At 39.6% G+C, this 14,253-nt stretch overlaps 1 protein-coding gene across 2 annotated transcripts in view; it reads right to left on the reverse strand.

Annotated features, from left to right (window-relative positions):
* Positions 1–2,011: 2,011 nt before the first annotated feature.
* Positions 2,012–14,253, reverse strand: part of COL28A1 (collagen type XXVIII alpha 1 chain) — a 228,999-nt gene continuing 216,757 nt past the window's right edge. For both annotated transcript variants that reach the window (XM_037836765.1, XM_037836764.1), the window contains 3 exons: positions 13,947–14,104; positions 4,705–4,906; positions 2,012–3,502 (listed from right to left, as the gene is read on the reverse strand). In XM_037836765.1, the coding sequence (XP_037692693.1) occupies positions 3,330–3,502; positions 4,705–4,906; positions 13,947–14,104 (533 nt within the window). In that variant the 3' untranslated portion in view covers positions 2,012–3,329. The remainder of the gene's footprint in view (positions 3,503–4,704; positions 4,907–13,946; positions 14,105–14,253) is intronic.

Below are 14,253 nucleotides of genomic sequence, written 5' to 3' on the forward strand. Positions count from 1 at the left end.
GATATTCCAGACAAAGGAATAAATCTCCAAGTCATCATTATAATATGATTGCATTTCTATTTTCTATGGGTTCAAAGTTAAGAATAGCTTGAAAAAGAATGTTTAAGTACTTCTGCTTCTGGCAAAATAGCAGGCTGGATATTCTGAAGTGTCTTTCTACTTCCTGACAACCATGTGCTGACTCATACATACTTTTTAATGCCTCACTGGGTTTCCAGGAAATAAGAAAATACGCAAAGCCCTCCATCCCACAACCACAACCACAATATGATAATGGTTAACTAAGTAGCTCAGGTCACATTTCTGCTGAGGAAAATTAAAGAAGATGGTGCAAATATAAACATCATCTAGAAATCACCAGAGAGCTAAAAGAAATTTATGGAATTACCATCTGTTTGAAGATAAGAATCTAGAGAGGTAAGGCCAGCACTTGGAGCAGTTTTTGTTCTGGGGAAATTTCTCTCACAAGAAAAGTGGTTGAGAGATTAAGCAGCATAAACAAGGATCAAAATGTGTTAGCCACACCCAAAAAAGATGAGTAAATTTGCATTAAAATCAAGATACTCTGTTTATTAAAAGAAAAAAAACTGTGAAAAGTAAAAAGAGCAGCCATAAAAGAGATAGCAACACATATAACCAGCAAAGAATTAGATCCCAGAATATATAAAGAACTCTGAATATTCAATAATGAAAAGATAAACAATCCAATAGAAAAACCTTCCTCAATTATAAACAAGCCTTTCACAGAAGAAACATAAATGAATAAACATGGAAAGACATCACAGATAAAGGCAAATAAAAACAAGATAGCATTTTACACCCACTATATTAGCAAAATTAAGAAATCTGATAATACAAAGTGTTGGCAAGAATATTAAGGAATAGGAACTCATACACAACTGGTGGGAGTGTATAATAAATTGGCTCAAACACTTTGTAAAAAGATTTGGCATTATAGAGTCTTAGTGAATGTTTATATACCCTGCAACCCAGCAATTCCACTTTTAGGTATAAATCCTAGAAAAACACTGACACATGCTCACAGACATGCACAAAAGCATTCATAGCAAAACTGATGGAATAGCAAAAGAATAACATGGAAACAATTTAAATGATTGCAGACCAGGCAATGGTTAAATATGGTATATTCACACAAATATTATGCAACAGTGAAAATAAATGAACGTGTATGAATTACGACAGCTTAATATAGCAAGTTGCAGAGAATTGCATAACACAAAATTTCTAAAGCTCAAAAAAAAAAAACCTAAACATTAAATCATTTAGGAATATATTTATAAGTGGTAAAACATGGATAAATTACAATGTTGAGTGAAAATAGCAAATTGGAGAAGGCTAGAATATAACACCATTTTTATGAAGCTCTAAAGCAAGCAAGACTAAATGTGTATAGTTTAGGGACATATAGATATGAAGTTTTGCATGGAAAATTACATATAAAAATAATGGCAAACTGAAATGGTAAACACAAACTTCAAGACGGGATGCTTTGGGCACAGAGCAGGGGGCTGGGATGGTGAAGGGGAACTGGAAGCTTCAACAGAATTGGTAATGTTTGGTTCATATTCTGTGTGATGTGTTCACTGGTTGTCCTAGTCTGCTAATGCTGCAGAATGCAAAACACCAGAGATGGATTGGCTTTTATAAAATGGGGGTTTATTTAGCTACACAGTTACAGTCTTAAGGCCACAAAGCGTCCAAGGTAACACCTCAGCAATCGGGTACCCTCACCGGAGGACGGCCAGTGGTGTCTGGAAAACCTCTGTTAGCTAGGAAGGCAGCCGGCGTCTGCTCCAAAGCTCCGGCCTCAAAACGGCTTTCTCCCAGGACGTTCTTCTCTAGCAAGCTTGCTCCTCTTCAAAACATCACTCCCAGCTGCACTCCGTTTCCTCTCTGAGTCAGCTCATTTATATAGCTCCACTGATCAAGGCCCACCCCGAATGGGCGGGGCCACGCCTCCATGGGAACATCTCATCAAAATCATCGCCCACAGCTGGGTGGGGCACACTCCAAGCAAATCCAACCAGCACCAAAACTTCTGCCCCACACAAGACCACAAAGATAATGGCATTTGGGGGACACAATACACTCAAACCGGCACACTGGTGTTCACTTTATTATCATGTTCTTTAACTTACAAGTATATTGCATATATTCTTTTGTCATATCAGATAATATATTATAAAATTTTAATTGAACCACTTAAAAATTGTGATTTTTTTGCTAAAAAGATTGTTCTCCCATTTTCTTCTTCGAGTGCTCTTTTGCATTGCTGAACCTGAAGAGGGCCACAGGCCTGAAAGAAGGAGAAAGAAAATATATACAGATGCTGTCTGAGCTCAGCTCAGAACTAATGGTCCTCCAGGCTGGATGTCACAACATTATTATAAAATGACAAAGCCAATTCTCAATTACGTCATTGAGTCATATTTCTATTTGGTGGCTCATTTTTCAGTATGAGTTCTTCTTTAAAATAACCTGTTCAAAAGTGAATGTGGCTTCAAGCGGTTCTTGACCATCAAGTGCTTTCTCATTCCACCCCCATAAAATTGAAAATTCCACTTAAATATTTTAAAGGAAGGGTATAAAAGCTTCTTTTAAATTATAATTTTTGTTTCAAATATATAGCTTAAACATATAATAAAGGCTTTTATTACCAAACATATTGGAGGAATGGGGAGTGACACTTTATAATAAATTTGAGTCAACTAAGTCTAATTCACATTGGTTTCTATTATTACTTTCAGGGCAAGTGAGGCAAAAATCTAATGGCCCTCACCACCTCCACCCCCATCCCAGCACCACTCATCTCTCAGAACCTGCATCTTGCTGGGATTCCCTAAGCACGATCTCTCTCTTATCCCACTACCTGCCTTGCATAATCATATTCCCATCACATTTAATTTCCAACTAAACTCCTTCCTGCCACCTACCTCATACTCCAGGGGATGGAGGAGGAGTTAATGCTACATATATGTGGAATGGGAATTAGAGCAATCAGAACCACACTCCAAGTTGTAAAGTAGATTGAAGTTACCCAGCTTTTAGTCCAAATCTCCAACTTATTCTTTGGATGACCAGGGATAAGTTACTAAATTTCTCAGAGCCTCAGCTTCCTCTTCTGGAAAAGAGGTTAATAATACCTACATCCTGGGCTTATTGTGAGGATTTGATTATTTATAAACTGTAAATACTCAGTACACACTCAGATATTATACTTTATTTGAATTGGGTAAATGTGTTGAAAATATAGGCTTGCTTATAGAGACATAGGTTTATAGAGACTTTTTACAGGTTCAGGTGCTTGCTCATTCTTGAATGCAGGTTTCTTGACACTCTTTTTCACTGTAGAATCTATTGCCTGAGCCATGACAGCCACTGAACCAAAATCGGGCACAAGAGTTGACCTGTGGGTCATAATACCACCGAACCACATATTTACTACAGTTTCCAGGCTTTAGGACTTCTAAGCATCTAGGATCTAGGGGGAGAAAAGGATCATGCATTATTTTAGACTTTTCTTCCACTGAACAGATTAAAAGTAAAAGCTTTACAAAGTTATTACATAAATCAACTCTTCTCCATGCACACTAACAGACCAACTAAGGAAATACAGTACTAAGTTAATGAAAGAAGGGTTTCTGACTACCCAAAATATTTCCCCCACCATCTGAAATTCCACCATTAGATACTCATTCCTTTGAAAACATAAAGGTTTTTGATTTTAATGAAACCCCATTTAAAAATGCAGTTTTCCCTGAGAGCATAACACTGTGAACCTTTTTTGGCTAATACTTACGAGGGGATAAGTTGACAAGGGAAAGAAAGGTACGATTTCTCTCTACTTTGGATTTAATTTAAAAATCAAACTAATATTTGCAGTGAAAATGATTTTGCCTTCTGTAAACATTTCCTCCAAGTTTGTTCATAGAAAGTGCCACTACGATCACAGGTACTCACGCCTCATTTTTCAATAGGAGAGACAGAGAGAGATAGAGAGAGAGAAAGAGTGAGAGAGAGAGAGAATAGCCTTCTCTCCTCCTCCCATAATCATTTCCCCAGATTTGGAGCATGTCTTGATTCATTTATTTTCTCTCTCTCCCGTGAAGTCTCCTTAGACAAAATGGAAAGGAGTCATCACCTACACTCTTAAAAAAATAAATAATGTACATTGTTTAACTTGCTTTCAAGCTAACCTAAGCTTCTTTAGCAAGGCCATAGTCTCTTTTGCATATTCTACAGAAAAAAAATACATATGATTAATTCTCTATAGATATTAAATCCATAGAAAATATGTTGATGAATCAGAATCTAGCCCTTTGCGTCTTTCTCTTTCTTCTAAAATTCAGGGGTCAAAAACTCAAATGGACAAATGTGTGACAAAGGTCATGCATAAGATGACAGGGAGTATGGAAAAACAGGAGAGCACAATCCTTTCTAAAGGCATTCAGATGAAAAACAATAATAGTAATAGTAATAATAATAATATGATAGCCTAAAATATTTTATAGACCAATTGTTCCATAGGCAGCTAGTTTTCAAACTCTCTAATCCAGTGAAAAATATCTTTGGTCCTCCCTGTTTAGACCGGTAACATTTTCTTTCTAGGTGAGATTATAGAAACCATCTTATCTACCATCCTCATATTATTGATGCAGCAGCTGATTGGCAGATATCTCTTACACTTATGCACCAACTTTTCTGGTTGTAAAATCAAACCAAGACTTGGAGTTCTGGTTTCCAGACGCTCTACCCCACCCTCGGGGGGGCTGAGCAATGGCCTCTGGGTGGCGGCAGCGACGGGCGAGTGAGGGGTGGCCAAGCTGTCAACCCAGGTAGGCTCTGGAGGCTCGTTCTTTTCATCCTGAACTCTGGAGACAGTGAACTACACACAAAAAGAATTCACATTTTTGTTTCTGATAAAGTCAAGTTAAAAAAGCTAGTTTGCTTTTGGGAACATTTAACGGAAAGTGTCCGGCGCTTTCTCCGCCCCGCCTCGAGTCCTCGGTCGGCCGGCGATGGGGACCAGAGAGATAAGGGGAGAGAGGGTGCGGACAATGTCTTACCCGACGCACTCGTGATCACTCTGGACCCGCAGCAGTGAAGCATGTAGGCTTTTAATGGAACTAGGCAATCATCCTCTTTACAGGTTCCGCCCGGGGCAAGACGCCTCGGGGGAGAACAATCTCGACGCGGCCGTCAGGCGCGGCTCCTTGTGGGCTGTCTCCCCGAGGTTCGCTTGGGCAAACTCTTAAGTACTCTACTCATAACCAATGATCTAGCGCCGCGCATATGCACTCAATTGGCAGATAGGAATAGTGAGTGTACACGTCATAAGCGGAAGCAGGATATGGGCGCCATCTTGGCTCATTCGATGGGCGGGGGGACTTTGGAGCAGGTTTACAGCGCATGCGCTATGCCCGTCCCGGGAGACGGCTCTCCACAGGAAAGTTCAGCATTGCTGCCTCTACCCAACTCTCCATTATTAGTTATTTAAAATCCAAGTTCAATTTTATAAATGGACTCCCCAAATCACAGGAAATGATGTCCCCCCTCCATGTCATGCACTGCTGAATACCTAACTTGTGGCTTTTCCCACTGCTTCATCATCACCATTAACCCCTGTGTTAAGATTTGGGATTTTCCCAGCAGTGCTGGCCAAAATTTCTCCCAGTTGGCTGGAGGGATTCTGCCACAACCAGCTGGTCCCTTAGCCAGTGCCTTCCAGGAGTCTGGCTGCTCAGATGCCTTCCTTGATTGGGTCTTCTCAGTGATAACACCTGTATGCCATCCACATCTCTCAGCTCTCGGGTACTTAAGGCCAATGCTGTTAAATTACATTTTAAGGTTACCCAGGACCTTCTGGAGCACCTTGAGCTTAGGCTTTCCCTCCCCAGATTGATGTAGCTTTTTTAGAGGGTAGAATGTAAGATTTTATCCCATTTCAACCATCTTAAATATTAGGATAATGCCCTCCATTCTGGCATTACCCAGTAAATCTTTTTGAGTGCTATAATCATATAATTTTAGAACAGGGAGAATATTCTGCTACTAATCCTTTGTTTTACAGATAAGGAAACTGAGACTTCTAGAAAACAGGTGATTTGCCTCCAGCTATCACATTTCTTCTTTTCTAAGATGACACTGATTGTGAGTTACACCATACATTCAATCAAGAGTCTTAAAAAAAAAAAATCACAACACATTAAATAATTGTATCCCAATTTCATAAATAATAAAATGGGGAAAATGTAAAATTTGGACTAAAGGAAATAAAGTATTTAGCTTCAGCACTGAGACTACAGCCCAGTCTTCCTTCCTTCCAGGTCTGGGGTATTTCTTGTAGATCAGTTTTGCTATATGTTTGTTTTACCTCCATAGGACAGAAGAATCTTATATTCTAAGGGAATTAAGTCTAGTAATAGCAATATATGATGCTTACACAGCAACTTCATATAAAAATACCAATAATTAGTTATGTCATTTAGGAGTTTTATCAAGAAGAATTTGAAGTTTTTTGACCACAATGACAAAATATAAATTTTGATGAGAGCATTGATTATAGTACTGACCACTGTAAACACATAACTAATTAAGATGGGTTTCAGGAAATCAACTAAATTCTCCTGTCAGTGGGGATAATAAAGTAATCTGGACTCCACCTTGTCTTTTGAAAAATCTCAATAGCAAGCATTGATTATGGCCTTTGAGTAGGTTACTGCATTTAGTAATCAGTATAACATGATTGAGCAAACTTACAAAATTTTACTTGAATAGGACATTAGAAGAAAATATGGATGCATTGAAATATTTGTTATTTCTCCCACCCTACTGCCATGGAGGCTTAGCACCAAATAAAAATATGTGCTATAGTATTATAGACAGATTTTAAAGAAAATTCAGCCAAAATGGAATTCTATTTAAAGGAAGAAATTCAATGATGTTACTTTTAAAAGAGTAATAAAAATTAAAACGACATTATCAAAAGAAAATGAATAAAGTAAAGAAGATGTAGAAATGAGAGAAGGGATTTGAGTTTTGATACAATATTATTAATATAGACAAGAAACGATGAGGCCCTGATCTAAGACAATAGAGGTACGGCTGAGGAGAAAGGACTTGATGGGGTGGACAGAGGGATTTTAAGAACAGACCAATGAAGACAGTCCCCAGTGAGTGTGGATGGAAGGTAAGGTACAAACAGGATCACGAAGGCATCCTGGGTTCCTGCCCAGGCTGGTTGGTGGGTCTACAGCCCTAGTAAGGAAATCTGTAGGAGCAGCTTTGTGAACACATTCTATGTTGAGTGCCTGTGGGACACTCAGAATAAGATGTGCATAGGCAATCAAAATTATGAATTCGGGGTTCAAGAGAAAAGTCTGGATTGGGGAGTCAGCTTTGAGATTTGTTGGCTTATGTGGCACTGAAACTCAGAAAGAGAATGTGGAACAAGATGAGAAGTAGGCTGAGGATCGATCTCAGAAAAATCATGGTTTAACACTAAAGGAGGAGGCAGAGAGTGAAAAGCCCTAAAAGTGACAGAGTAAGAATGCTCAGAGGGGTGGGAGGAGAAGGAAAAAGCAGACTCTCAAAGTCAACAAAAGCATTTCACAATAGGACTGGCCCTAGTGTTACATGCAAAAGAGTAATCAAGTAAGAGTTTGCCTATAAGGGTTTGGCAATTAGGAGAGTGTTGGTGGCTTTGCCAGCAGAGTTTCATTGGCATATTGGAGGTAGTAGTCTGACTTTAGGGGATTTCCCAAATGAATGGGAAGTAAGGAAGGGGAGGGGATGGGGCGGCCCGGGGGGGGGGGGGGGGGGGGGGGGGGGTGGGAGAGAGAGAGGAAGGCAGGGAGGGAGCAGAGACAGTCTGATGAATGAATTGATGACAAAAAGATAGAGATAGGATAGTAGCAAGAGGGAATGTGAATAAAGTGAGTTTAGGAGGATTTTTCAGATGTGAGAGTCTGAAGCATATTTACTGACCACACTGACCACAGGGAAGGAGTCTGAAAATATTGGGGGAAAGGGAATATCTTTGGAGCAAAGTCCTGATCTTGGAGAAGGCAAAAGGAAATAGGTCCAAGAGTATAGGTGGAGGACTAGAAAGCTCACATCGGAGTTGCAGGTGGAACCCAAGGCCAGATTTCTGGATGAAGGGACATATCCATTTCCAGTACCGTCTGAATCTCTTGTGGTAGATCGAATGATGTACCCCAGAAAAATATGTTCCTAATCCATTCCTGTGGGTGTGAACCTGTTGCAAATAAAATCTCTCACAGATGTTAAAGTGTGGCCCAACTGTATGAGGCTGGGTCTTAATCAGGATTATTAGAGTCCTTTATAAGCAGAAGAAATTCAGTAATGTTGAGAGAAAGCCGGGGGAAGAAGCTGAAAGTCAACAGAACACAGAAAAGGAAGGAGAGGACATCGCCATATGATGGGAAAGCCAAGGAACGCCAAGGGTGGCTATTGACCCAGGGAGGACGTAAGCCTTTTAGCCTCTGAAACCTTGGGCTTAGCTGACAAATTCCTGTTCTGAAGGCAACACATTGTATGGTATTTGTTTTAGCAGCTAGGAAACTAAGACATTTGCCTAGAGCTCCAATTCTTGAAAAAAATTGCCAGTGGAGCCCTAGTTCCAGAGTGGCCTTAGATGTTTCTGGAGATGGGTTAAGAATGAGAAAGGGTTACAGGGAAAGGAGAGTAAGGGATGGGAGAGATGGTAAGAGTGAAAATATAGATGGAGATGTTTGAGCAGTTGGAAGATAAGGAAGAGAGTGGGAAAAATATGGCAAATTGGAATGGTGACCTTGGATACGTTCTCACTAAAAGAGAGGAGACAAAGAGAGTGTGTGTGTGTCGGGGGGGACTAGGAAATTCAGTCTGCTGTGTTAGTTTTCTGTAATTTACATCGCTACAGGATACATATTTCCTTCAGGGAAATGAGGAGCCTGCATTCTAGATTTAAGGCTTGATATCAGGGGGAAGGAGCAGACTCACAGCTCTCACTTTCCTTATCTATACCTTCTGATTGCCAGGATTCACAGAGGGACTCTTCCCACACTACCTGAGCTGCCTCAGTCACTAGGCTACTGTGGACTCAGCATAGAAAATTCCACAGCTTCCTTTTTACAGAGAGAAAGTTATCTCGGCTGCTGCTGGTTATCTCAGTTACTTGCAGTTAGGAAATGCTTTTTCACAATACAAAAAGAAGCTGTTTGAGAGATAGATGAGTCTTCTTTCCTTTCTTCTCTTTCAAGGGGAAGAAAATCTAGAATATTATTACAAGAAACCAGCTCCTGTGAATAAACACCCTATGCATTGACATTATTTATTAATGCATTTAGAATGACAAAAAGATACTTCATGCAGGAAATTAATATGCTTATTTGCTTAATGGGCCGTTACTGGATATAACCAGTTGGTCTGATTAAATGATGTTTACTTGATTTCATTGCCTTGCTCCCATTTATATCCTGGAAATCTTAACTGGCCAAATCCAGAAAGAATAAAGGAACATGAAGTGTTAACATTATTAGTCCCATAAAAGATAAGAATCTTTTTACATATACAATCCTTTTTATAACAGTGCAATTGATGCATTTCATTGAAGAAAATCTTCAGATTTCTTATTTAGCCCAACAGTCGATACATCATTCATTCAGTCAATAAGCAGTTATTGAGCATCTATTGTGTAGAAGACAAAGCACTATTTTAGATTGTGAGTGGAACACAAAATTTAATTAGACACAGATCATGTCCTTCTTTCCTCAAGAAATTTAAATCCATTAGGTGATTTAAGGCACATATCAAAATAATCATTAGCAAGCTAAAATGCAATAAATTCCAGAAGAAAGTATAAATTATCATGGATTTCAGGAGAAGGACAGCATAGAACAGACGTTCATTTTTAGCTTCCCTAGACTGGCCTGTAAAAGCAACAGAGTCAGGGGTTGCCTAAATGTTATGAAGTCAGTAGAACCTGGGAGATTCTCCTCTTTTCCAAATTTCCCAACACATCTGTTCCCATATGTTTCTAGTACATCTGAATCAGCATCAAGTCTCATTCCAAAATTAGATGTCATTTTTAAAACATAAGTCCTCCTTGGAGGTGTAAACCCACTGACTTAGATTTCACACTGAAGTTTACATAGCTAATATCAGGTTTTTCTCTCAGATTTTAATAGAAAGAACAGGAGAAGGAGGAAGAACAGAGGTAGGTGTCTTAAGGGAGTGATAGAAGGGACAACAGAGAAAGGAAATAGAAATGCAAAAAGGGAAACTGGAGCTTCTGGGACCATTGCTCACTTTTTTCCCAGTGTTGCCTAGGGTATGCATTCTCCTTCCGAGAATCTGTAGGTTTTCATGGATTCATTTTGTTTCAGATGTTTGGATACTGTAATTATCCTTATTAGATAAAGGTGGATGTGCATACACAGATATACAAATATTTTTTGTATTTATATTGTGTGTGTGTATATGTCTATATACCCATATTATATATACATATGACAGAGATATAAATGTGAATGTAAATGCATGGATGATTTTTTCAGTCTAAACATCTACTAGACACATGCCTTATTTAAAACTTGTCTTGCCTTAATGCTTTTGCAGTGATAGCTAAGGTGAGAAGATCTAGTTGCAAGAGGGGCTAAGAGTTCACTGTAAGCTTCCACTATCTCTGTCAGAGGTCCCCTAGAAAAGACTAGCTGAGGCTCAATTTCCCTCACAGGGCTCTCCATGTTGTAAATCCAAACTGTTTTGGATGTACTCTTTTTGTGTCCTCCCCTCCTTAGTTACCAGAGTGTTTCATCTGTCATAACCTGTTAATGTTCCTTGTGTCTCAGGGCCATCAAACCTCCTGGTCATGGTTACTGGTACTAGAGCCATATGGTCTTGCTGTTCTTTTTCTGTGTCACATCAGCTGTGTCAGTCAGGGGTTTTCAGAGAATCAGAACCAACAGGATATATGCATGTATGTATGTATGTATGTATGTGTGTGTGTGTGTGTTTATATATGGGGGAGAGGTAGAGAGGGAGGGAGGGAGGGGGGAGAGAGAGAGAGAGAGAGAGAGAGACAGAGAGCGCCTGAGATCTGTACAGCAGGCTGAAAATTCTGGGAAGAGTGATATTGGAAGTCTTCAAACAGAATTTCTTCTTCCCTCTGGAACCCTCAGTTCTTTGATCCTAAGGCCGCCAACTGATTGGATGAGGTGCACCCATGTTATCAAGGGTAATCTCCTTTAATTTAAAGTCAACTGATTGTAGATGCAAAAAAATCCCACCTACAAAATACCTCCACAGCAACATTTAGGCCAGTGTTTGACCAAACAACCAGACACTCTAACCTGGAAAAGTTGACACATGAAATTAACCATCACATCTACCTTGGATATCCCTGAGATGCCTCTACCTAAAACTTTACATGGTGTGAACTAAATTCATCATTTTCCTTCTAAAAAATCTGACCTGCCTCCTATCTTCTTCATCTCAGAATATGGTGTTTCAAGCCACTAGACCCTAGAAACTCTGTAGTCATCCCAAGACTCCTTCCTTCCCTAACCTCCAACCCATTCAACCACTAAATCCTGTTAATTCTACCCCAGAAACGGCTTTCCAATGTGTACCTCTGCCTTAGTTAGGACGTCGTTATCTCTCGCCTGACGATAGCACCTCATTTCCCAACTTCCAGTCTCTTCCTCCTCCCAAATCTGTCACATTGCAGACACAGTTATTCTTCCCATGAACCAAATATGGCCATGAACCAAATATGGCCCTGGCTTTAAAAATTCCTCTGCTATTTCCTGGATGAAGTTCAAGCTCCTTATCTTGACACATGAAGCCATTTATCATTGGTCCTCAAATTACCTGTCCAACTTTCTTAAAATTCTGCCACACATAGCTTAGTCTATACAGTTAGACTGAACTTGTCCTAGTACTTGAAATGCCACGCTGCTTTGGAATTCCCCTTTGCCCACATGCTCCATCTGCTGGAAATACCCTTTCCTCTACTGTTCCCTTGAAAAAAATCTTCCTTATTCTTAAAACTCAGCTCAATGCCACCTCCTCTGTGAAGTACTCCATTACTCTCACTTATAATCAATTCTACTATCTCATGACTTACTCGTCCACAGCTCTGCTAAAGTTCCTAATACATCCTGTATTTATCCATCTCTCTGAAGACTGGGCTTCTCCAGGGTAGGAACTGTGACTTAAGAATTCCCACTTAGCACAGCAGTAAATGATCAACAAATACTATCGGAATTCCTTTGTGTTAACATAGATAAAATCTGATTCAGTGAATATGAGAAGAGTTTAAACACTACTTGCTTTTTAGGAAGATTTTAGAAAGGGACAGGGATTGACTGAGAGAGGGACAAAGTGATAAGTCACACAAGCAAGGCAAGGCCCCAGTAGCATCCCATGCTCAGGAAGAGATAGAAAGTGTACATTGTGGTCTGTAATTAACTTGAAAATACTTCAGTAGAGACCAGTGATCAGTAACCCTCTGTAGGCCAAATCCAAGCCTCCACCTGTTTTGTAAATAAAGTTTTATCAGAGCACAGTTACACTCATTCATTTAAATATTGTCTATGGCTGCCTTTGTGTTTCAAAGACAATGGTGGTTATTGCAACTGAGAATGAATGGCCCGCCGGAGCCAAAAATATTTACTACAAGGCTCTTTACAGAAAGAGTTTGCTGACCTTGGTTTAGGGCATGTGGTATAAACAAGTGTGTTAAATTTCAAACTAAAACACAGGGCAGTTTGTCGCCCTAAGGGAAAGTACTCATTTCAGAGTTGGTCAGTATTTAATCAAATAGAAATATTGAGGCTTTCTGCCCTTCTTTGAGCAGCGTATAAAAATCTAGTGAGCACTGTAGTCTTGGCTCTTATGAACAGTATCTTGGGCTTAATTCTGCAATGGTTCTGGGTCCAATTGCTAATCTGGAGGTTTCTCAAGGCCTGAGTCCATTGAGGCAGTTAGCTGAATCCTCATGCTAGAGTATTGTTGCACTTGCTTATGGTGACTCTTTCATGTCCATACAGTTTTCATAAAAAGACAGGGCAGGCACTTTGCTAACCTTACAGAATAGGTGCATGTCTGCTGTGCACGTCCTTGCTAGAGGATGTCAAAATGTGTAGTAGAGCTAGATCTAGACTTAGTTTAGATGTAATTTGGTTGTGAAGAGACCATAGCACTCACTCACCAGTAATTGGGGGAGGCTTCCCATTTTTACCTAAAAGAACCTAATAGTTGTTCATGACCTGATTGACCCAGGTCATTTTGCAGAAGCTTGCTATGAAGAGAGTCACATTTGGCTCAATACATTCAGGAGGTAGTTCTTCTCATGAACAAAGGGTTGGGGAGCTCTGCATCCACCCTCGCACCATATGTGTGTACAGCCTGCCTCCCAGTCCCCATTCCAAGCACTGGAGGTGGAAGATAAATGAACAGGAGTCAGGCTTGGATTGTGAGAGAGAGTCAAATTGGGGTGTGCATACTTTGAAGAAACTTGAGAGGGTGCAAAGTGGGGAGTGGATACACAGATGGTTGTGTCCTGGTATGAAAGATCTGCAAGGCACGTTAAGTGGGTGAATTCAAATAGTATAGTGTTCATCTGTTTCAATGTACATGATTACTTTGGTGGTGGCAGGGTTATAATATAAAAATATTGTTTGCATAATTTAATAAATAATTACTTATAAAATCTGGAAATTCAAAAATAAATACCATATTCATGCTTATAGGCCCCACAGCTACTTCAGAACTGGATATCTGGAGATTTCCTTTAGATCCAAGGATCTGAAATTGCTTACACCTCAGGTGATTCTTAGCGCAGAACTAGATGACCTTTGATGTAAAAGAGACAGAACATGCAATTTTAAGCTCTCAAATTAAGCAAGACAATTACTTACTGACTCAGAAAGTTGTCTCTTAGGTTCTGGAGTGGATTCATCGATTTCTTCCCTTGACATTCCAAGTCCAGACTCAGGCAAAGATGAACCAAAAACGTGAAGGAAATAGGAATCAAAATCCTCACAAATTTCTTTAAATAATTTATCCTTTAGGGTTTCTTTTAAAAGAGAAGTAGAAAAAAAGAGACAATAGAAGCCATTGAAATGAAACATTATTGAAAACCTGTTTAAAGAGATCTTCTCCACTCTCCTAAAACTAAGCAGACAATTCCCCATTATTTGAAATCAACTGTGAGGTGAACTAAGG

Source organism: Choloepus didactylus, chromosome 5, assembly GCF_015220235.1.
Source record: "Choloepus didactylus isolate mChoDid1 chromosome 5, mChoDid1.pri, whole genome shotgun sequence".
NCBI lineage: Eukaryota > Metazoa > Chordata > Mammalia > Pilosa > Megalonychidae > Choloepus > Choloepus didactylus.